Below are 22,815 nucleotides of genomic sequence, written 5' to 3'. Positions count from 1 at the left end.
GGATTTCTTCCCGATACCCAATGGCAGTCAGGGTGCCATTGTCTAGCCTGTAGAGGTCTGTGCGTCCCTCCATGGGTATGCCTCCCCCAGACCATCACTGACCCACCACCAAAACGGTCCTGCTGAACCATGTTACAGGCAGCAGAACGTTCTCCACGGCTTCTCCAGACCCTTTCATGTCTGTCACATGTGCTTAGGGTGAACCTGCTCTCATCTGTGCAAAGCACAGGGCAACAGTGGTGGACCTGCCAATTCTGGTGTTCAATGGCTGTAACGTACATGAAAAATTTGAGTAGCTGAGATGTGATCTGTAGAAATATGTCATTGTAGATTTAGCTCATTTCATGTTATAATTATATAAGATGTGTTCAGAATTCAGTCAGAGACATATGGTCACCAATTAGCATCTGAAAGGGACAGAGCTTCCTCTGGAAGGAGGTGACACCTGGATGCCAATAAGATTTGTCACCTCCTGGAAATCTGGAAGGAAAAGGGCTCTAGAGGGTTTGGCTTCATGACACAGCGGGAGACCAGAGGTGGTCCCGATATGTCTGGGAGCTTTGACAAATATACACAGATCAAAGGAATATATTTAATCTCTCATAAAAGCTAAAATATTAGTTGCAGAGAGATGAAAATACTTCCTTCTGATTGGACACACTGTAGGCTACATCTGCATGTAAAACTATATTTGTAGCCTATGTAAAATCCCAGAGAAATGCAGAAAATGGTTATATGGTGCCTGATTGCGACAGCTGAACAGTGATTGGTATTGTCGCGATCGGACTGATGCGCTGGTGTCGGAAATTCAATCCCTGACTTGGTGATTTAAACCGTTCCTGGTCCAATCGACTTTGGGCATTTCAGTATCCAGAATGTCCTGTGGGCTGGTACAAGAACACCCCCCGGAGTCGATTGGCCAAGGACTAATGTCCAGCCCACATCCATATTCCCATAAATTGAGGACCCTGAGATATGGACATTGAGATTCGTACGGAGCCAGTTCTATCTACTGGCGGATTGCGGACTTTCCCTGCCTTTCTTCAGTCACAGGAAAACTCTTGGTAAAAGTTTTATTTCTGTTTTATTCCCTTTTATTTTATAGTCAATAGCCAATTGTGTGTCTTCTTGTATTTTTTGTATTTTCTGTAACTTTTTATACTTTGTACATATTTCATGCACTGCCCACTTTCGGGATATTAAATCTTAAAATTAATAGGTGACTTCTGGGTACTTAAGCTCGGGTTCATATCTCCAGAGAGATTAGATTGTTTTGTATTGCAGTGTCTTTATATGCTCTGTCAAGTTCATTGCCTATCTGTATGCAATTGCACTGCATGTTGGCAGATTGCATTTAGATTGTAAAGGTAACAGGTCTGCCAGACAGAGATCTGTGTGTGTGTGGTTGCCCAGCAGGCCAGTAAAACTGTTGGGTGGTGACAAGCTACCATTTTGGGTGTGTCTGGTGTGGGGTTGTGGACAGTGGAAGAGTGATGAACACCGGGGTTATAGCTTGTAGGATAGCTGGAGGAATCCTAAACGGTGTGTTGATTGCTAGGCTGCTCCTCAACCCTTAGTGTGCACCAGATTGTAAGATTCGTGTCTGCCTGTGTGTGTGGTCAGCCAGCTTGATTGGAGTGGAGTCTCCCTCTAGTGGTGGCCAGAGGTAGTGCGGGCTGTGAAAGTATATCACGGCCGGTCTTATATACTTATATATATACAGATTAAGTCCCCCTTATTCCCTCTTACCCCAAGTCACGGCCGCACGTGCGCGCCTCGGTTAGCTATTCACTGTGGGCATGTGGTTGGATCTGTGACAATGGCAAATACCAATCCAGCTCTATGGTCCCGGGCAGTGAGAACAGGGCCCACTAGAGGAGGTTGGGCTCTCGGACCACCCTCATGAAGTCTATTTCTGATTGGTCAGAGACATTCACACCAGTGGCCTGCTGGAGGTCATTTTGTAGGGCTCTGGCAGTGCTCGTCCTGTTCCTCCTTGCACAAAGGAGCAGATACCGGTCCTGCTGATGGGTTAAGGACCTTCTACGGCCCTGTCCAGCTCTCCTAGAGTAACTGCCTGTCTCCTGGAATCTCCTCCATGCTCTTGAGACTGTGCTGGGAGACACAGCAAACCTTCTGGAAATGGCACTTATTAATGTGCCATCCTGGAGGAGTTGGACTGCCTGTGCAACCTCTGTAGGGTCCAGGTATGGCCTCATGCTACCAGTAGTGACACTGACCCTAGCCAAATGCAGAACTAGTAATAAATAGTCAGAAAAGATGAGTAGGGGAACAATGTCAGTGGCCTCCACCTGTAAAAGCATTCCTGTTTTGTGGGTCGTCTCGTCTCCAATGATCTCAGCTATGGATGGTGGACTTCACAGTGTGGATGGACCATCAAATCCCTCTGACTCTGAACAACCTTGTACTGTGGGGGATGGTGCCGGAATTCAGGGGGAGGAGACATTTTCCTATCCTGAATGTGGGGAAAGCTTTAGCTCTGAATCAAATCTTACTGTACATCAGAGATCTCACACGAGTGAGAATCTTCATTGTTGTTCTGAGTGCGGGAAATGTTTTTCAGAGAAGTACATACTTTAGAGACATCGTAGGACTCACACAGGAGCAAAGCCGTATTCCTGTTCTGAGTGCAGGAAATCTCTTTCACGGGTTTCCCATCTTTACGTACATCAGAGATCTCACAAGGGGAAAAAGCTTTATTCCTGCCCTGAATGTGGTAAAGGTTTTTCTGTGACATCTAATCTTTACAGACATCGGAGGATTCACACGGGGGAGAAGCCGTATCCTTGTCCTGAGTGTGGGAAATGTTTTTCATGGGTCTCCCATCTTTACGCAGCGTGAGGGAAATGTTTTTCACAGGTGAGCCCATTTCCTGACACATTAGATTCACATGAGAAGAAGCTGTATTCCAGCCCTGAGTGTGAAGATGCTATCTATGTGTAGCGCTACCCCCACTGGGGCCGCTTGATAATACTTGTCCCCAGTGATTGCCCTGACCTTGCAAGCCTCCTGACATTGTGGGTTCAGATATTTCAACAGTATGAAATAATAATGCAAGAGACATGATTCTTTAGTAACACCTCTATGTTAAGCTCGTTCAAAAGTTTCGACCACGGAATGCAGGTTTAGGAGGTCCCCAGGTAACGCAGAAAAGCAAAACACTTGATAAAAAAGAGATAACCAAATAGCTACAATTAATAGATTATACAGTCACAAATGATACGTTGTAACTATGTAACTGTAACACCAGCAGCAAGAGGGGGAAAAAAGGCTTATTGACTTATCAGTATCTCTGGGCCACCGGCCTTTTATCCCCATAGCAGCCATTGATGCAGAGGTATTCATTACAGCATGAGATGGTGCATTGTCATGCATGAAGATGATTTTATTACGGAAAGCATAGTTCTTCCTTCTGTACCAGGGAAGAAAGTGGTCAGTCATAAACTCCACATACTTTGCAGAGGTCATCTTTACATCTTCGGGGACCCTAAAGGGGTTGACCAGCTCTGTTCCCATGATTCTGGCCCAAAACATGACTCCACCACTGCCTTGCTGACGTCGCAGCCTTGTTGGAACAGGGTGGCCGTCCGCCAACCATCCACTACTCTATCCATCTGGACCATCCAGGGTTGCACGGCACTCATCAGTGAACAGGACTGTTTGAAAATTAGTCTTCATGTATTTTTCTGCCCAATGCAGCCGTTTCTGCTTGTGAGCATTGGTTAGTGGTGGCCGAATAGAAGGTTTATGCACAGTTGCAAGACTCTGGAGGACGCTACACCTTGATGTCCGTGGGACTCCAGAGGCACTAGCAGCTTCAAATATCTGTTTGCTGCTATGTAATGGGATTTTAGCAGCTGCTCTCTTGATCCGATGCATGAATCTGGCAGAAATCTTCCTCAATGTGCCTTTATCTGCACGACCCCGTCTGTGCTCTGAATCAGCCACAAATCTCTTCATAGTGCGATGATCACGCTTACGTTTTCATGAAATATCTAATGTTTTCATCCCTCGTCCAAGGCATTGAACTATTTCACTCTTTTCAGCAGCAGAGAGATCCTTTTTCTTCCCCATATTGCTTGAAAATGGTGCTCTGCTTAATAATGTGGAACACCCTCCTTTAGTAGTTTTTCCTTACATTGGGCTCACCGGCCAATCTAATTATCACAGGTGTCCGAGATTGTTTTCAGTGATCAAAAGAGCCCTGACACACAATGCCATCCATGAGTTAAACTGAAAAACAAAATATTTAATCTTTGTGACACTTAAATAGAATTTGCATAATAATTTGGAACAGGGTGTAGAAGTACAGGCATACCTCGGTTTACGAATTTAATGTGTTCTCGGGGACGTTTCGTATTGTGCACCACATTTTTTTCATTTAGTCCATTCACATGAACAAGCTGCTGTGCCCGAGCAAATGTGGCCCAAGACAATTCTTTTTCCAATATGGCCTAGGCAGGTCAAACGGTTGTCCACCACTGCTGTAAACCCATGGTAGTGGTGGCCTTGAACCTCACCTGTAGTATCTAGTAGCATCTTTATGACATACAGGCGTACCTCAGGTTTATGAATTTAATGCGTTCTCCAGAAAGTTTTGTATTGCGGACCACATTTTTTTAATTTAGTCCATTCACATGAATGAGCTGCTGTGCCCGAGCAAAAGCGCCCCAAGACAATTCACAATTCTCCTTCTTCCAATATGGCCTAGGCAGGTCAAACGGTTGGCCATCGCTGGTGTACACCCATGGTAGTGGTGACCTTGAACCTCAACTCTAATATCTAGTAGCATCTTTATGATATAGAGGCGTACCTTGATTTATGAATTTAATTCCTTCTGCGAGACTTTTCGTATTGCGAAAAATTCATAAACCGAAGCACAGTTTACATAATTACATAGTTAGTCTGGCTGAAAAAAGACAACAGTCCATCCAGTTCAACCATAGAAAAAAAAAAAGTTATAATCCTATACCCACAGTTGATCCAGAGGAAGGAAAAAAAATTCCTTCCTGATCCCCCGAGGGGCAATCAGATATTCCCTGGATCAACTTTACCTATAAATGTTATATCCAGTTATATTCTGTGTATCCAAGAAAGAAACGTTTTTGAAGCAATCCACTGACCTAGCCACAACCAACTCTTGAGGGAGTCTATTCCACATTTTCACAGCTCTTACTGTGAAGAAACCTTTCCGTGTTTGTAGATTACATTTCGTTTCCTCCAGAAGTAAAGAGTGCCCCCTTGTCCTCTGTGATGACCTCAGGGGGAATAACTCTACACCGAGTTCACTATATGAACCACTGATGTATTTATAAATGGAGATCATATCCCCCCTTATGTATTATACATGGAGATCATATCCCCCCTTATGTATAATACATGGTGATCATCTCCCCCCTTATGTATTATACATGGTGATCATATCCCCCCTTATGTATTATACATGGAGATCATATCCCCCTTATGTATTATACATGGTGATCATATCCCCCCTTATGTATTATACATGGAGATCATATCCCCCCTTATGTATTCTATATGGAGATCATATCCCCCCTTATGTATTATACATGGAGATCATATCCTCCTTATGTATTATACATAGTGATCATATCCCCCTTATGTATTATACATGGAGATCATATCCCCCCTTATGTATTATACATGGAGATCATATCCCCCTTATGTATTATACATGGAGATCATATCCCCCCTTATGTATTATACATGGAGATCATATCCCCCCTTATGTATTATGCATGGAGATCATATCCCCCCTTATGTATTATACATGGAGATCATATCCCCCCTTATGTATTATACATGGTGATCATATCCCCCCTTATGTATTATGTATGGAGATCATATCCCCCCTTATGTATTATACATGGAGATCATATCCCCCCCTTATGTATTATACATGGAGATCATATCCCCCCCTTATGTTATGGAGATCATATCCCCCTTATGCATTATACATGGTGATCATATCCCCCTTATGTATTATACATGGAGATCATATCCCCCTTATGTATTATACATGGTGATCATATCCCCCTTATGTATTATACATGGAGATCATATCCCCCCCGTATGTATTATACATGGAGATCATATCCTCCCCTTATGTATTATACATAAAGATCATATCCCCCCCTTATGTATTATACATAAAGATCATATCCCCCCTTATGTATTATACATGGAGATCATATCCCCCTTATGTATTATACATGGTGATCATATCCCCCTTATGTATTATACATGGAGATCATATCCCCCCCTTATGTATTATACATGGAGATCATATCCCCCCTTATGTATTAAATATGGAGATCATATCCCCCCTTATGTATTATACATGGAGATCATATCCCCCCTTATGTATTATACATGGAGATCATATCCCCCCCGTATGTATTATACATGGAGATCATATCCCCCCCTTATGTATTATACATAAAGATCATATCCCCCCTTATGTATTATACATGGAGATCATATCCCCCCTTATGTATTATACATGGAGATCATATCCCCCCTTATGTATTATACATGGAGATCATATCCCCCCTTATGTATTATACATGGTGATCATATCCCCCCTTATGTATTATACATGGTGATCATATCCCCCCTTATGTATTATACATGGAGATCATATCCCCCCTTATGTATTATACATGGAGATCATATCCCCCCTTATGTATTATACATGGAGATCATATCCCCCCTTATGTATTATACATGGAGATCATATCCCCCCTTATGTATTATACATGGAGATCATATCCCCCCCTTATGTATTATACATGGAGATCATATCCCCCCCCCGTATGTATTATACATGGAGATCATATCCCCCCCTTATGTATTATACATAAAGATCATATCCCCCCTTATGTATTATACATGGAGATCATATCCCCCCTTATGTATTATACATGGCGATCATATCCCCCCTTATGTATTATACATGGTGATCATATCCCCCCTTATGTATTATACATGGAGATCATATCCCCCCTTATGTATTATACATGGAGATCATATCCCCCCTTATGTATTATACATGGTGATCATATCCCCCTTATGTATTATACATGGAGATCATATCCCCCCTTATGTATTATACATGGAGATCATATCCCCCCTTATGTATTATACATGGTGATCATATCCCCCGTATGTATTATACATGGAGATCATATCCCCCTTATGTATTATACATGGTGATCATATCCCCCTTATGTATTATACATGGTGATCATATCCCCCTTATGTATTATACATGGAGATCATATCCCCCCCGTATGTATTATACATGGAGATCATATCCCCCCCTTATGTATTATACATAAAGATCATATCCCCCCTTATGTATTATACATGGAGATCATATCCCCCTTATGTATTATACATGGTGATCATATCCCCCCTTATGTATTATACATGGAGATCATATCCCCCCTTATGTATTATACATGGTGATCATATCCCCCCTTATGTATTATACATGGAGATCATATCCCCCCGTATGTATTATACATGGAGATCATATCCCCCCCGTATGTATTATACATGGAGATCATATCCCCCCCTTATGTATTATACATAAAGATCATATCCCCCCTTATGTATTATACATGGAGATCATATCCCCCCTTATGTATTATACATGGTGATCATATCCCCCCCTTATGTATTATACATGGTGATCATATCCCCCCTTATGTATTATACATGGAGATCATATCCCCCCTTATGTATTATACATGGAGATCATATCCCCCTTATGTATTATACATGGTGATCATATCCCCCCTTATGTATTATACATGGAGATCATATCCCCCTTATGTATTATACATGGAGATCATATCCCCCCTTATGTATTATACATGGAGATCATATCCCCCCTTATGTATTATACATGGAGATCATATCCCCCTTATGTATTATACATGGAGATCATATCCCCCCTTAATTTCCTCTTCCCAAGAGAGAATAAATTCAGTTCCTCAAATCTTTCCTCAAAGCTGATCTCCTCCATGCCTCGTATCAGTTTCGTTTTTGTGAATCGGTCCCATAGGAATGCATTGAAAACCAATTAATCCATTCTGGAGGTCAGAAAAAAGTAAAAAGTCTTATCTGTTCAAAACTCTTTATAAAGTGCACTTTAAAAGTACGCGGCCGGCGCTATAAACCTCCCAGGTGCAATTTGGGAAGGAATTTTTCCCCTGCAGGAGCAAATTGGATCGTGCTTTGCTGGGTTTTTTTTTGCCTTCCTCTGGATCAACTGTGGGTGTAGAATTATAACTTTTATTTTTTTTTGAACTGGATGAACTTTTTTCTTTTTTTAGCCAGACTAACTATGTAACTATGTAAATGCAACTTGCTTTGTATTGCAAAAACATTCGTAAACTGAAAATTACAATAACTGAGGCATTCGTAAACTGTACGCCTGTAGTAGAAATGTCTCTTCTGTATGATGCCCAGTTCCCACCTTTTAGGGGGAGACCAGCTCATCCCTACTCTCTAACAACTAAACCAGAACCTCATCCCTAGTGGTCAGTGTAGTGGTTCATTACATTGGTGATCAATTGGAGAAGGAGTGGAGGTGACCCCTCTATAAGGATCTACAGTCCATACACACCCAGCACAAGGCTGGGGTCACACTACCAGACGCTTCTCGGGGCTGCAGTTCTTCTGAGCTCCACAAGGTGGGGATCTCACTTCTACCCAGACAGGAAGTCTCTATAGAAAACACACAGGAAGTGATGTCATGTACAGACAGGAAGTGATGTCAGGTACAGACAGGAAGTTCTGGGCAAGAGGTGAGTTGGGATGAAGTAGAGAGGAGACGTTGGTGGAAGTGGCAGCAGAGGAGGTAATAAGATGTTATTTCCTATTTACACCCAGTAACCCCCCCATCATGTCCGTCCTCTTCCTCCATAGTCACGTCCGTCCTCTTCCCCCATAGTCACGTCCGTCCTCTTCCCCCATAGTCACGTCCGTCCTCTTCCCCCATAGTCACGTCCGTCCTCTTCCCCCATAGTCACGTCCGTCCTCTTCCCCCATAGTCACGTCCGTCCTCTTCCTCCATAGTCACGTCCGTCCTCTTCCCCCATAGTCACGTCCTTCCTCTTCCTCCATAGTCACGTCCGTCCTCTTCCTCCATAGTCACGTCCGTCCTCCTCCTCTATAGTCACGTCCTTCCTCTTCCTCCATAGTCACGTCCTTCCTCTTCCTCCATAGTCACGTCCTTCCTCTTCCTCCATAGTCACGTCCGTCCTCTTCCTCCATAGTCACGTCCGTCCTCTTCCTCCATAGTCACGTCCTTCCTCTTCCTCCATAGTCACGTCCGTCCTCTTCCTCCATAGTCACGTCCGTCCTCTTCCTCCATAGTCACGTCCGTCCGCTTCCTCCATAGCCACGTCCGTCCTCTTCCTCCATAGCCACGTCCGTTCTCTTCCTCCATAGTCACGTCCTTCCTCTTCCTCCATAGTCACGTCCGTCCTCTTCCTCCATAGTCACGTCCGTCCTCTTCCTCCATAGTCACTATGACATCTTTTATCTCCAGCAGATGATGATACACACATATATAGTGTGGGAACCCAGATTAACCCCTTCAGGGGCACAACATTCCCCCACTTCCGGGGCCGGAACATTCTCCTCATTGTGGAGATAAATTCTAGTAATATGGTCCTCTAAACAAACAGCACTGACAATAAATAGACAAGACAAGGACCATCCTGACCATACATGGCCTACAAAGGGCAATGATGACACTACACAGGCAGCCAATGGGCAATCATTACACTATGCAGCCAACACAATGATGGAGTGCCGGGGTCAGGGGTAGGGAGCACAGAGCCCCTTACATTGCTGGCCAGGAGGAAGAAAACATTCCCCAGCCGGCCATGAAGAATATGTTCCATCATTGGTGTCAGAGGGAGGAAAATGCTGAAGACTCTGAGGGAAGTAGAGGAGCTGAGGGGGAGTAAGGGGTGCTGAAGGACTGTAGGGGTCTCTTCAGGGGTGCTGAGGCCGAAGGACTTTGGAGCCCCTCAGGGCTTTGAGGGAAGATGAGGCTGGAGGACACTGAGAGGTTGATTTAGTAAACCCAGAGAGTGCAACATCTGGTGCAGCTGTACATGGTGGCCAGTCAGCTTCTAACTTCAGCTTGTTCAATTAAGCTTTGACAAAAAACAATCTGGAACCTGATTGGTTTCTATGCACAGCTTCACCAGATTTTGCACTCTCCAGTTTTAGTACAGTTGCAAGAAAAAGTATGTGAACCCCTTGGGATTACGTGGAATTTTGCATGAATTGGGCATAAAATGTGCTCTGAACGTCATCTAAGTCACAACAATAGAAGAACAAAGTCTGCTGAACATAATACTAAACATTCACAGTGCAGGGTGGAAAAAGTATGTGAGGCACTAGCTTAATGACTTCTCCCAGAGCTAATTGGAGCCAGGAGTGAGCCAACCTTGACTCCAATCAGTGGGATGATATTGGATGTGTTGCTGACAGCTGTCCTGCCCTTAAAAAACACACACCTGTTTTGGGTTTACTGGTTTCAAGAAGCACTGTCTGATGTGAACCATGCCTCGCAGAAAAGAGCTCTCAGAAGACCTACGATCAAGAATTGTTGACTTGCATGAAGCTGGAAAGGGTTACCAAAGTATCTCCAAAAGCCTTGATGTTCATGTGTCCACGGTAAGACAGACTGTCTACAAATGGAGAAAGTTTAGCACTGTTGCTACTCTCCCTAGGCGTGGTCGTCCTGTAAAAATGACTGCAAGAGCACAGCGTAGAATGCTGCATGAGGTAAAGAAGAATCCCAGAGTGTCAGCTAAAGACCTACAGAAATCTCTGGCACATGCTAACATTTTTGTTGACACATCTACAATAAGGAAAACATTAAACAAGAATGGAGTACATGGGAGGACACCACGGAGGAAGCCATTGCTGTCCAAAAAGAATATTGCAGCACGTTTGAAGTTTGCAAAAGAGCACCTGGATGTTCCACAGCACTACTGGCAAAATATACTGTGGACAGATGAAACCAAGATTGAGTTGTTTGGGAAGAACACACAACACTATGTGTGGAGAAAAAAAGGCACAGCACACCAACATCAAAACCTCATCCCCACTGTAAAACATGGCGGAGGGAGCATCATGGTTTGGGGCTGCTTTGCTGCCTCAGGGCCTGGACGGATTGTTGTCATTGATGGGAAAATGATTTCCAGAGTTTATCAAGACATTTTGCAGGAAAACGTACGACCATCTGTCCGCCAACTGAAGCTCCGCAGAGGATGGGTGATGCAACAGGACAATGACCCAAAGCATACAAGTAATTCAACAAAACAATGGCTGCAACAGCACTTAATACACCTTCTGGAGTGGCCCAGTCAGAGTCCTGACCTCAACCCGATTAAAAAGCTGTGGCATGACCTTAAGAGAGCGATTCACACCAGACATCCCAAGAATATTGCTACACTGAAACAGTTTTGTGAAGAGGAGTGGTCCAAAATGACTCCAGATCGTTGTGCAGGTCTGATCTGCAACTACAGGAAACGTTTGGTTGAGGTTATTGCTGCCAAAGGAGGGTCAACCAGTTATTAAGTCCAAAGGTTCACATACTTTTTCCTCCCTGCACTGTGAATGTTTACATGTTATGTGCAATTAAACCATGGCAACATCTAATGTTTGTGTAGTATTATGTTCAGCAGACTGTGTTCTTCTATTGTTGTGACTTAGATGACGTTCAGAGCACATTTTATGCCCAATTCATGCAAAACTCCACGTAATCCCAAGGGGTTCACATACTTTTTCTTGCAACTGTAAATCAACCCCTAAGTGAGAGATGTTCTTGCTCTCTGATGGTCCTCCCACCTGCTTTTCCAATTCAGACCTCCTTATGGAACTCCTGCTAGGAAATAAAGGCAGCCTTCACTTTTTTCCAGCAATATGTTCCAGGGTACCAGGTGTAATGAAAAAGGGCTGTCCTTCAACCCTTGGTGGATGTTCATTTTTCAGAGGAGGTCTGTTTGTGTACCTCACCAGAGGGGTTTGTATCTGGGGGGAGCAGTCCAGTACCTTACCATGGCACAGGCTCTGGAAGTGTTTGGTACTGGAGTTCAGAGCCCTAGGATCCCAATGCCAGTCTGTGCAATGTGTGGGATATTACAAGATACTTAGCAACCAGGAGAACAAACCCTTCACCCCTTGTTGTCCTCCTCCTACCCACACTGGGCTGCCATTGGAGGGATCAGAACAGAATCCTCCCCTGCAGCTCTCTACTCCACCAGCAGCAACCTCATTCTGTCCAACTCAACCGCATCTCTTACTGCAGAGAGTGACAGTGGCATCACTCCTGTCAGTCAGCAGGCTGTGAGAGATTGGAGCCTTGTAGCTGGAGATCTCACAATTATTAGCCAGCATGTTCCCCCTTCCAAAACATCATGATGACACTATATTGACCACTAATCACTGCCTCAGTGCAAAACAATAAGACAGATGAATGATCGTATTTATCATTCCTTGTCTGCAGATTCAGAAACAATAGAAACCCAACAAAGAAAAGGGAATTTCTGATCCGACAGGCCAAGAGGGTCTGAAGAGTTAAACAAAAATGTGTTCTTATGGGATCACTAGTCCGTTAAATGTCCAGCAACCCTCCTATTACACCCCTCATAGCCACATCCTATTATCGTGTGACCAATACCATCCAAATCATTTTTTCATTTCCCAAAGTTATTCGTCTACAAGGAGACCTGTATAGATCAAATGATGGCACCAATGAGGATGGAGGAGGACCGGAGTCACATGACTGAGAAGATACTAAACTTCACACTGGAGGTCATCTACCTGCTGACCGGAGAGGTGAGGAGGATTCTGGGAGGTCACATGACATCACTCTTATCTCTATTAATAAAACACAGACCTGACCAGAGAGGTGAGGAGGATTCTGGGAGGTCACATGACATCACTCTTATCTCTATTAATAAAACAGGCCTGACTGGAGAGGTGAGGAGGATTCTGGGAGGTCACATGACATCACTCTTCTCTCTATTAATAAAACACAGAACTGACCGGAGAGGTGAGGAGGATTCTGGGAGGTCACATGACATCACTCTTATCTCTATTAATAAAACACAGACCTGACCGGAGAGGTGAGGAGGATTCTGGGAGGTCACATGACATCACTCTTCTCTCTATTAATAAAACACAGACCTGACCGGAGAGGTGAGGAGGATTCTGGGAGGTCACATGACATCACTCTTATCTCTATTAATAAAACACAGACCTGACTGGAGAGGTGAGGAGGATTCTGGGAGGTCACATGACATCACTCTTCTCTCTATTAATAAAACACAGACCTGACCGGAGAGGTGAGGAGGATTCTGGGAGGTCACATGACATCACTCTTCTCTCTATTAATAAAACACAGAGCTGACCGGAGAGGTGAGTAGGATTCTGGGAGGTCACATGACATCACTCTTATCTCTATTAATAAAACACAGACCTGACCAGAGAGGTGAGGAGGATTCTGGGAGGTCACATGACATCACTCTTATCTCTATTAATAAAACAGGCCTGACTGGAGAGGTGAGGAGGATTCTGGGAGGTCACATGACATCACTCTTCTCTCTATTAATAAAACACAGACCTGACCGGAGAGGTGAGGAGGATTCTGGGAGGTCACATGACATCACTCTTATCTCTATTAATAAAACACAGACCTGACCGGAGAGGTGAGGAGGATTCTGGGAGGTCACATGACATCACTCTTCTCTCTATTAATAAAACACAGACCTGACCGGAGAGGTGAGGAGGATTCTGGGAGGTCACATGACATCACTCTTATCTCTATTAATAAAACACAGACCTGACTGGAGAGGTGAGGAGGATTCTGGGAGGTCACATGACATCACTCTTCTCTCTATTAATAAAACACAGACCTGACCGGAGAGGTGAGTAGGATTCTGGGAATGTGACATGATATTACTGGTTTTGTTTGAATACAGAGTTTTCCTCTTCTGAAGTCAGGTGATCATATGACCATCACAGTGCCTCCATGTGACTCCCTGAAACCTCAGAGACACGACATGCAGAAGATTCTAGAAGTCACCAAGAAGATGATGGAGCTGCTGACAGGAGAGGTGAGCGGTGCCGGGAATTCTGGGACATTCTCCAGTAACAGACAAGGGATGTGTCTGGATGGTAACTGTATCATTGTGTGTGTCAGGTTCCTATAAGGTGTCAGGATGTCACTGTCTATTTCTCCATGGAGGAGTGGGAGTATTTAGAAGGACACAAGGATCTCTACAAGGACGTCATGATGGACAATCAGCCGCCCCTCACATCACCGGGTAAGAGGAGACTTTATTGTAAAGGAGAGAGCAGTACGGAGGATCCACCTAGATCCCCCATCATCTGATAAACACATAGAAACAATGGATTCAGTCAGTGTGTGTGTTTCCTACAGATGGATCCAGTCATGGGAACCCACCAGAGAGATGTCTCCATCCTCTGTATTCCCGGGATTCCACACAGGAAGGTCACACCATCCCTCACCATCATCAGGTAGATGGATCCAGTCATGGGAACTCACCAGAGAGATGTCCCCATCCTCTGTATTCCCGGGATTCCACAGAAGACGATAATAGTCGCCGTCTTGTAATGATACCCGTCTGGCACGTTGATCATCGTCACACCAGTCCCAGTGTCCCTGATCAACGCCATACAAGTCCCAGTGTCTGCAGACTCAATGTATATATCTTGGCCACTTACTTCTGTTTGAAAACAAACAGTTGGGGATTTCGTTCATCTCAGAATCAGGAAATGTATTATCATTTTACAATAAAAAAAAATCATCATAAAATGAAATGTAGATGCAGCCTGCTTACAATAGGACATCACATACCTCACGTTAAACACTTGTCATAAAAACAGCACATACATGTCATAATAAATACATACTGAACTTTTAATTTAACCCTAAAATGCCTCCAGCATTCAAAAACCATATGGACTGCAGGAAGAAGCTGTTTTGCAGTCTTGTGGTAGAAGAGGAAATAGGTAACACTGTAGACATATGCACTGGATGGGAGCTATGCTCCAGGATATTAAAAAGATCTTTGAAGGCACCTCCTCTAGCTCCTCAATACTTAGAAAATACACCCCTTTAATAATTTTCTGTGCAGTATTTTTTGCCCTTGGTAAGGCATTTGCCGTGCATGTCCCTTGCCACAGAGAAATGTGATTAACCAGCACACTCTAGAAGGAAGTCTTATGGAAGCTGAGGAGGACCAAAAAGCCTGGCCTCCACAGCTTCCTCAAGAAGTACAATCTCTGGTGGTCCTTGGTCAACGGTCGGGATACATGCCCCTGTCCATGAGAGATCCTCCCTAATTATTGTTTTCAAAAAACAATCCTCCGGCACCCTCCTGACCTCTGCCCCATAACTAGTCCTGAAACCTACAAACGTTTTCTTGGTCTTATCCACCTTTAGCTGTAAATGATTGTCTCTTCACCATCCCACTAGTCTTCTTATAACCTGTCCATATGCAGCCTCGTCTCCATCCCCTATTCACCAACTAACATTATGTCGTCTTCAAATTTTAGAACAGAATCCACCTCAAAATTGGAGATGATAGTCATTAGGACCCTAGGTGAGGGTCTGGTATCAATGTTAATAGGGAACCCCGTGCAAAAAAAAAAAGGTTCCTCCTAAAAATATGTAACAGAACCTTATCTGAGCATGCAGCCTGGCAGGAGAGGAAAGGAGGGTGCGAGAGGGCATCTCCCTTCTGAACCAAACCAGGCCACCTGCCTTCAACATGGGAGGGGGTTCCCAGGGCTGGGACAAGGGGTGGGGTGGGCAGGAGGGGCCGCTGCCCTGGGCTCTGTGGTATCATGTGAGGTGAGGGAGCATTGCATGGAGATTGAGAGGGAGGGGATTAGTGTTGGGAGGGGGAATATGAAAAGCGGCAGGGGGTAAGTGTTGGGGGTGCTAGGAGTGGTGATTTGGGGGGATTTTTATTGGGAGGGGGGAAGAAGATTTGTTCTAGGAGGAGGGATTTGGGGGTTGTGCTAGAAGAGGTGATATGGTAGAGGGGGAGGGGAATTATGCTAGGAGAGGAAATTTTTGTTTGGGGGGGGATTTGTGCTAGGAGCAGGAATTTGGAGATTTTGTGCTAGAAGAGGTGATATGGTAGAGGGAGGGGGGGTTAAGCTTGTAGGGATGATTGGGGGGTATTTGTACTAGGAGGGGATTTTTTGTTGGGGGGGGATTTTTGCTAGGAGGGGGGATTTGAAGTGTAGGAGAGGATGAGTACTCAGAGGATTTGTGCTAGGAGAGGTAATTTTTTTGGAGGGGGGTCATTTGTGCTGAGTAGATTTAGGAGACAAGAATTATGTTTGGAGGAAGGATTTCAGCAGGGGGGTGAATTTGAACTAGGAGGAGGGGGAATTTATGCTTAGGGGTAGGCAAGCAGATTTTTCTCTGTTACAAAATGCTCATATATCTTGGTGAGGGGGGGTGTCACGGTCGCCCGATCACCACCCTCAACATGCGACAATCGCACGACCGCGACCAACAATAATACGTCACGCCCGCGGCGTCAGACCCCAGACCTTCTCACCAAACTCGTGACCAAAGGACCGACCGATCTAAAACTGCGGTGTGACATGCGTAACAAGGCCACACCCAGCTGCACCCTGCATAGCGATTGTCCAGCTAATGGGCTACAATCTGTGCCTGCAGCCTGAATGCGCTTGTTACTGGGTCGGGTTAATTACGCAACTAACCCTCTACTGCCACCACCACTTTTGTCGGAGACTGGGAAACTCCCGTTATCAAATATACACTGTAATGGTTGAAAAGTCGCCTGTCCTATACGGTCACTGCAGGTCGATTGGGCAGTGGATTAAACAAACACAGTAGCGTCTCTTCAAAAGGCAGGAATTCGTGAATTGCAAGTAAGCGCTTGGAAACAGTTTAACACTTTCAGAAAGAAAGATTTATTACTAAAAGAGTCAAACAGGTGCAAAAAAATATTTACAGAAAAAGATGTAACTAAGATATATATCTAAATATAGATAAAGACCCACAACACAGCAAAGAGATACTAGGAAGGAAATTAAACGGTTAAGTTACTTGCCAATACGCCTTGGTTTGTAAGCAGATCCAAGTTACAGAGCGGAAAGGGTCTTTGATCTCCTGCTGTTACGATAGATCAGATGTGTTTTTGCTTGCTTCAGGCTTGCCAGCCTGTCTTTTTAAAATTCCCCTGCAGGGGGGGGGTGGCTCTGAATACTGGCCAATACGCTGTTTTGGGAGGGGTCGGTCGGAAGAACTCTGAATTAGAACCAACATCTGTCATAATCCATGACATGAAACATAGGGAAAAAACCTGAGTTGAGGAATGTTCATTTCATTCTGTCATCTTTAACTGTTAGGTCTTGTGAGGTTACAATCTCTTTCAAGTCCTGGGAGAAGCTGCCTTATCTGTTTTATGATGTGTGAGCCTACACAAGTTTTCGGGTCAGTGCTTCCCAATTCTCTGAGGTGGCCTTATCATGACTTAGGTGAGGAAGGCTACACTTTCGCAGACTGCTCGGCACCGGACTAAGGATGCCTTAACCTGCTTTTGACCCACACCATCTGTCACTGTGCCTCTTAGGAAGGGAGGGGGTAGGGAATGAAGGACTGAGGAATACCTCTAATAGAAAAGGGGAACTCCGCGTCCAACTCTGATGAGCCAGTTTGCTACACCTCCCCCTCAGGTAGTTGCCAGGGAGGGGACTACAAGTCCCCTCCTGACGCAACCGACCTCTGTCCAGAGGTTCCTCTTGGGTTGTCCTGGTACCGCTGCACTGCGGGAGAACCAAATTCGGTCTGAAAAGGAGGCCGTTCTCCCCAGCAACACTGCTGGGCCGACCAAGTGAGTGGTCACGGGTGGGTACCAGTCGGCTGTGCCTATCCAAATCCCATGGCAACTGCCGGGGTGCCCACCTGTTCACAAAACACTTCGGCTCAGGGGTGTCATTTGCTAACATATTAATATGTAGCTTCTTGTCGAGGTAGAGAAGGAGATTTCCCTCTCCTATCTTCTTCCTCAGGCTTAGGACTACATCTGGCCTGAAGGTAGTAGCGCCCGTGGGAACCGGAACCGGATAGGCGAATTCTGGACCTCGCCTCCCATGGGTGTCCACCGGTACCTTCATCCAAGATGGACAGTCCTTGTTACCTGCTAGCATCCAGGACACCAGTTCCTCCAGTTTCCTGCCTGCTAGGTCAGTCACAGGTCCAGCTGAGCCATGATCGTTGCATCCAGGCGTCTTACCATAGCTAGCTGCACCCACGACTGACGTAACCTGCTTTTTGGCCTGGGGAGCAGACCAGGCCTCAACTGCCTCAGTCTCCCCATGCCCAGACCTCTGGGGGTCTCTTTTTACCGGTGTGTTCCCAAACTGAACCACTGACATGCCCCTCTGACAGTTACCCTTCTCCACTGTCAGACTAGGCATGGGCGGTTTGTTCCTGACTAGTGACAGGGGCCCAGGTTGCTCTTCCCAGACAGGGCCAAACACTGCAAGTCCCCTAAAGTGGACAACTGCACCCAGTTCCACTCCGCATGGATGGCCATTCCTGACCGCTGGAGAGGCGGTCGGCGCGTTCTCAACCCCAACTAGCTTTCCTGTGGATTCAGGCAAGCCACATGGGGTAGCGAAGGCTGCCTCGTCTTGAGCCTGCCGGGTTAGAGAAGGTGGCCAATACCCTTTGCTCAGGTCCATGATGGTAAAACAGCGGGCACCCTCCGGATGCTCCATGTCCTCATGGCTCCTGGGCATGCGGTAGGCCACAACCACAGGGCTGGCGTTCAGTTTTCCAAGGTCCTCAGAAAGCCTGGTCATCGTATCCTGCTTGAGGACCGCGACTACCAGGGATGCCCAGACTCTAGCTGACCCCTGGATTCCTGACTGTGCCATCCCCTTGGTCTCTGTGGCCCAGTCAGCCTGCACCTTCTGAATCCAGACACCATCTATCAAAGGCATTTCCAGCAGCTTCGAAACCGGAGGGGAAGGGATTAGTGATTGGATCTGAGGACTGCAGCCCTCTCTCTGTAATCCAAGCGTCCACCTCAAAACGGCCCCTTGCACCCCCAATCCAAGCGTGCTGACTTTGCCCATGACATCTGTCTGTCTGCCTGTTGACTCACCATGACACATGAGATCAAGTAACAGGCTTCCAGGCTCCCAGCTCCCAGTGACTAGGCCAGTCATTCTAGCCTCCCTGCTCTTTTGTTTACTCTTTCCAGCAGGGGGGTTCACACCTAGCCCGGGCCTGAAATCTCCATATGAATGGCTTTCCAGAGCTGCCTTGCTCCTGGGACTACAAGGCACAGCTAGCTGACCGCTGAAGCTCCTTTGGGAATTGCTTTTCAGTGTTGCCTGAAGCGTGGAACTACAAGTCCCAGTCGGCTGTTGTGTACCCTCCTTAGCAGGGCAACTCACAGCTAGCGGACTACTGAAGTTCCTTTGGGAATCGCTTTTCAGTGCTGCCTGAGGCGTGGAACTACAAGTCCCAGCCGGCTGCCTAGTCCTATGCAAGGCCAACGGCTGGGCACTTATCAAGGCACAATCTTTTGAGCCTGGGCAAGGGACAGGTCTATCCAGACCATCCTTTTGCTCAGCCCCCAGAGATTGTACCTCAGCCCCCTGTACAGCACCGTGGGTGACCCCCAACACTGAAAATGCATCCTTTGTTTCATCATGAATATCATACTCATTGTTAGCATTACCAACCTCAACAATACTGACATTACCATCAATGTTGCTGACATTGTTAATATCATCCCCATTGTCATTACACCCATTATCAACAGTCACGTTCATAATATCAATGACACATGAGTTCAATACCTCCCCAGACAAGGGGATTTCTTCTTGTTCTCCAGCTAATGGAGACTCCTGCAGCCCCACACCATTCCCAGCCCCCTCCCTCTGTCCATCCACCGGTGGCCCAGACATTACCCCAATATCTGTCCACAGTACCTTGGCTGGTCCAGAGAGTTCCAGAGGGCCCTTCCGGGTCTTCTCGGCAGGAGCATAATACGAAAGAAGAGTGCCTAGGTCAGCACCCAACAAAACAGGGGTGGGCAGTTCATCTGAGACCCCCACCTCTCTCATCCACCTCACCCCAATCTAGGAATACCTTTGCACAGGGTATACGTGAACGGGTCCCCCCAACTCCTGTGAGGGTCAGGAACTTTCCTGGGATGAGGTTCTGTGGCTCAATCAGCCCTGGGCGGATCAAGCTAACTTCTGCCCCGGTGTCCCGGAAACCAGTTGCAGACCGGTTGCCCACGGTAACGGGCTGCAAGTTGGCGGGGGTTACCCGCATCTTCCTGCGAACGAACAGCACAGAAGAAGAGTTGCTGGCCGGCTGGCCAGATGATGTCGTCTGCTTCTGCTCAGGACACTGCGTCCTGAGATGTCCGGCTTTCCCACAGGTGAAACATCTGCGGGTGTCAGGCAGGAATGGCTTGGCTCCAAGCGCTGCAGGGTTGGGCGGAGGTGAAGCTGGTCTCACCGAAGTAGGAGAGGTTGCTAGGGACGATTTCCCCCCTTTCTAGCTGTTCCGAGGAGCCTTGCGAGGTTCAGGCACTCGCGTGTGGACGAAGGTATCTGCCAGGTCTGCTGCAGCTGTAGTAGATGCTGGCTCCCTCTCCAAGACGAACTGTCTGACGTCTGCTGGACAAATGTGCAAGAGTTGATCTCGGATCATGAGATCCTCCAAAGATTCATAGGAATTAGCTTTCAGTCCCTTAGTCCACTGTCGGAATGTGGTGCATAAGCGACTTGCCACATCCGTGTAAGAGTCCCCAGGTCCCTTCTGCATGGACCTGAACCGCTTGCGGTACACTTCCGGGGTCATCTGGTACTTCCGGATGATGGCATCTTCATAATGATAATCAAGTTCATAATCATCATCTTGCCCCTCTGGCAATTCAACAAATGTGTCCAGGGCCTTGCCTCGTAGCCCTGGTGTCAGGTACCGAACCCATTGTGTTTGGGGCACATGGTACTGATGGCACGTTTTTTCAAAGGACAGTAAGTACGTGTCAATGTCACTGTCCTTTTCCATCACTGGAAACTTGGCTGCGCCCACGGAAATAGTGGCTTCCCTGTGATCTAGGGACCCGAGGTTCTGACCCGGTCGCTGTGGCTGGAGCCTTGCCATCTCCAGCTCGTGCCGACGATCAGCTTCCCTCTGCACCGCCTCTCTCTCAGCTTGGCTTTCCTCTCTCAGCTTGGCGTTCCGCAGTTTCTCTGTCAGCCGCTGCTTGGAGTTCCGCAGTTTCTCTGTCAGCCGCTGCTTGGCGTTCCGCCGTTTCTCTGTCAGCCTGGCGTTCAAGGAACCGCAGGTATGCCTCCAGATCTGTCTCCGTGAGGCGTTTCAGGGCTTCCTGCATCTGAGAAGAGTCTCTGCTGGTTACAGGCACCACGGTACCGGCGCGCTCAGGCGGTGGTGTGACGATAACATTTGGTGATCTTCCAGTGTCAGTCTCTGTATGCCCATCCTGTGAGGCCGTCTCTGAGCCACTGGCAATGTGGGTAACGGGAACCCCTCCATGTTCAAGTTCCCCCGAGTTCTGATCTGCTCGGATATCATACTCCACTAGATCACTAATCAAATCTTCACGAGTTTTGCGACCGACGTCCAATCCTCGTGAGGCACATTCAGCCTTCAAATCACCTTTGCTCATTTTCTCGTAATCTGCATTATTGCAAGCAAAGATAGAAGAGAAAAGTAGGGAAAGGAAGGAGCTGTTGCGCTCTCTCTCTCTCTCTCTCTCTCTCTCTCTCTCTCTCTCTCTCTCTCTCTCTCTCTCTCTCTCTCTCTCTCTCTATATATATATATATATATATATATTATGCACCACTTGTTTCTAAGGACTGTTTCCATAAAGGTTACAATCCTTCAGTGCAGAGCCAATTTTTAACACTGCACTGAAGCTCTTAATGCAATTATCCCACGTACGCTGCCAGCCAATATGTCACGATCGCCACCCTCAACATGCGACAATCGCCTGACTGCGACCAACAATAATACGTCACGCCTGCGGCGTCAGACCCTAGACCTTCTCACCAAACTCGTGACCAAAGGACCGGCCGATCTAAAACCGCGGTGTGATGCGCGTAAAAAGGCCACACCCAGCTGCACCCTGCACAGCGATTGTCCAGCTAATGGGCTACAATCGGTGCCTGCAGCCTGAATGCGCTTGTTACTGGGTTGGGTTAATTACGCAACTAACCCTCTACTGCCACCACCACTTTTGTCGGAGACTGGGAAACTCCCGTTATCAAATATACACTGTAATAGTTGAAAAGTCGCCTGTCCAATATGGTCACTGCAGGCCGATTGGGCAGAGGATTAAACAAACACAGTAGCGTCTCTTCAAAAGGCAGGAATTTGTGAATTGCAAGTAAGCGCTTAGAAACAGTTTAACACTTTCAGAAAGAAAGATTTATTACTAAAAGAGTCAAATAGGTGCAAAAAAATATTTACAGAAAAAGATGTAACTAAGATATATATCTATATATAGATAAAGACCCACAACACAGCAAAGAGATACTAGGAAGGAAGTTAAAGGGTTAAGTTACTTGCCAATACGCCTTGGTTTGTAAGCAGATCCAAGTTACAGATCGGAAAGGGTCTTTGATCTCCTGCTGTTACGATGTTAAGATCAGGAGATGTGTTTTTCTTCCCTT

The 22,815-nt window shown here is 46.2% G+C and overlaps 1 protein-coding gene across 1 annotated transcript in view; it reads left to right on the top strand.

Annotated features, from left to right (window-relative positions):
- Window positions 1-22,815, top strand: part of LOC149441086 (uncharacterized) — a 48,696-nt gene that overhangs the window by 11,934 nt on the left and 13,947 nt on the right. Inside the window, 5 exon segments of the mRNA XM_089657725.1 lie at window positions 198-270; window positions 2,363-2,588; window positions 12,584-12,644; window positions 14,061-14,195; window positions 14,282-14,405. Coding sequence (XP_089513851.1) covers window positions 198-270; window positions 2,363-2,588; window positions 12,584-12,644; window positions 14,061-14,195; window positions 14,282-14,405 — 619 coding nt within the window.

Source organism: Staurois parvus, unplaced genomic scaffold, assembly GCF_062004578.1.
Source record: "Staurois parvus isolate SC_StPar_1 unplaced genomic scaffold, SC_StPar_1.0 ptg001026l, whole genome shotgun sequence".
Taxonomy (NCBI): domain Eukaryota; kingdom Metazoa; phylum Chordata; class Amphibia; order Anura; family Ranidae; genus Staurois; species Staurois parvus.
The sequence above is the reverse complement of the archived record's forward strand: the minus strand, read 5'-3'. Positions and strand labels throughout refer to the sequence as shown.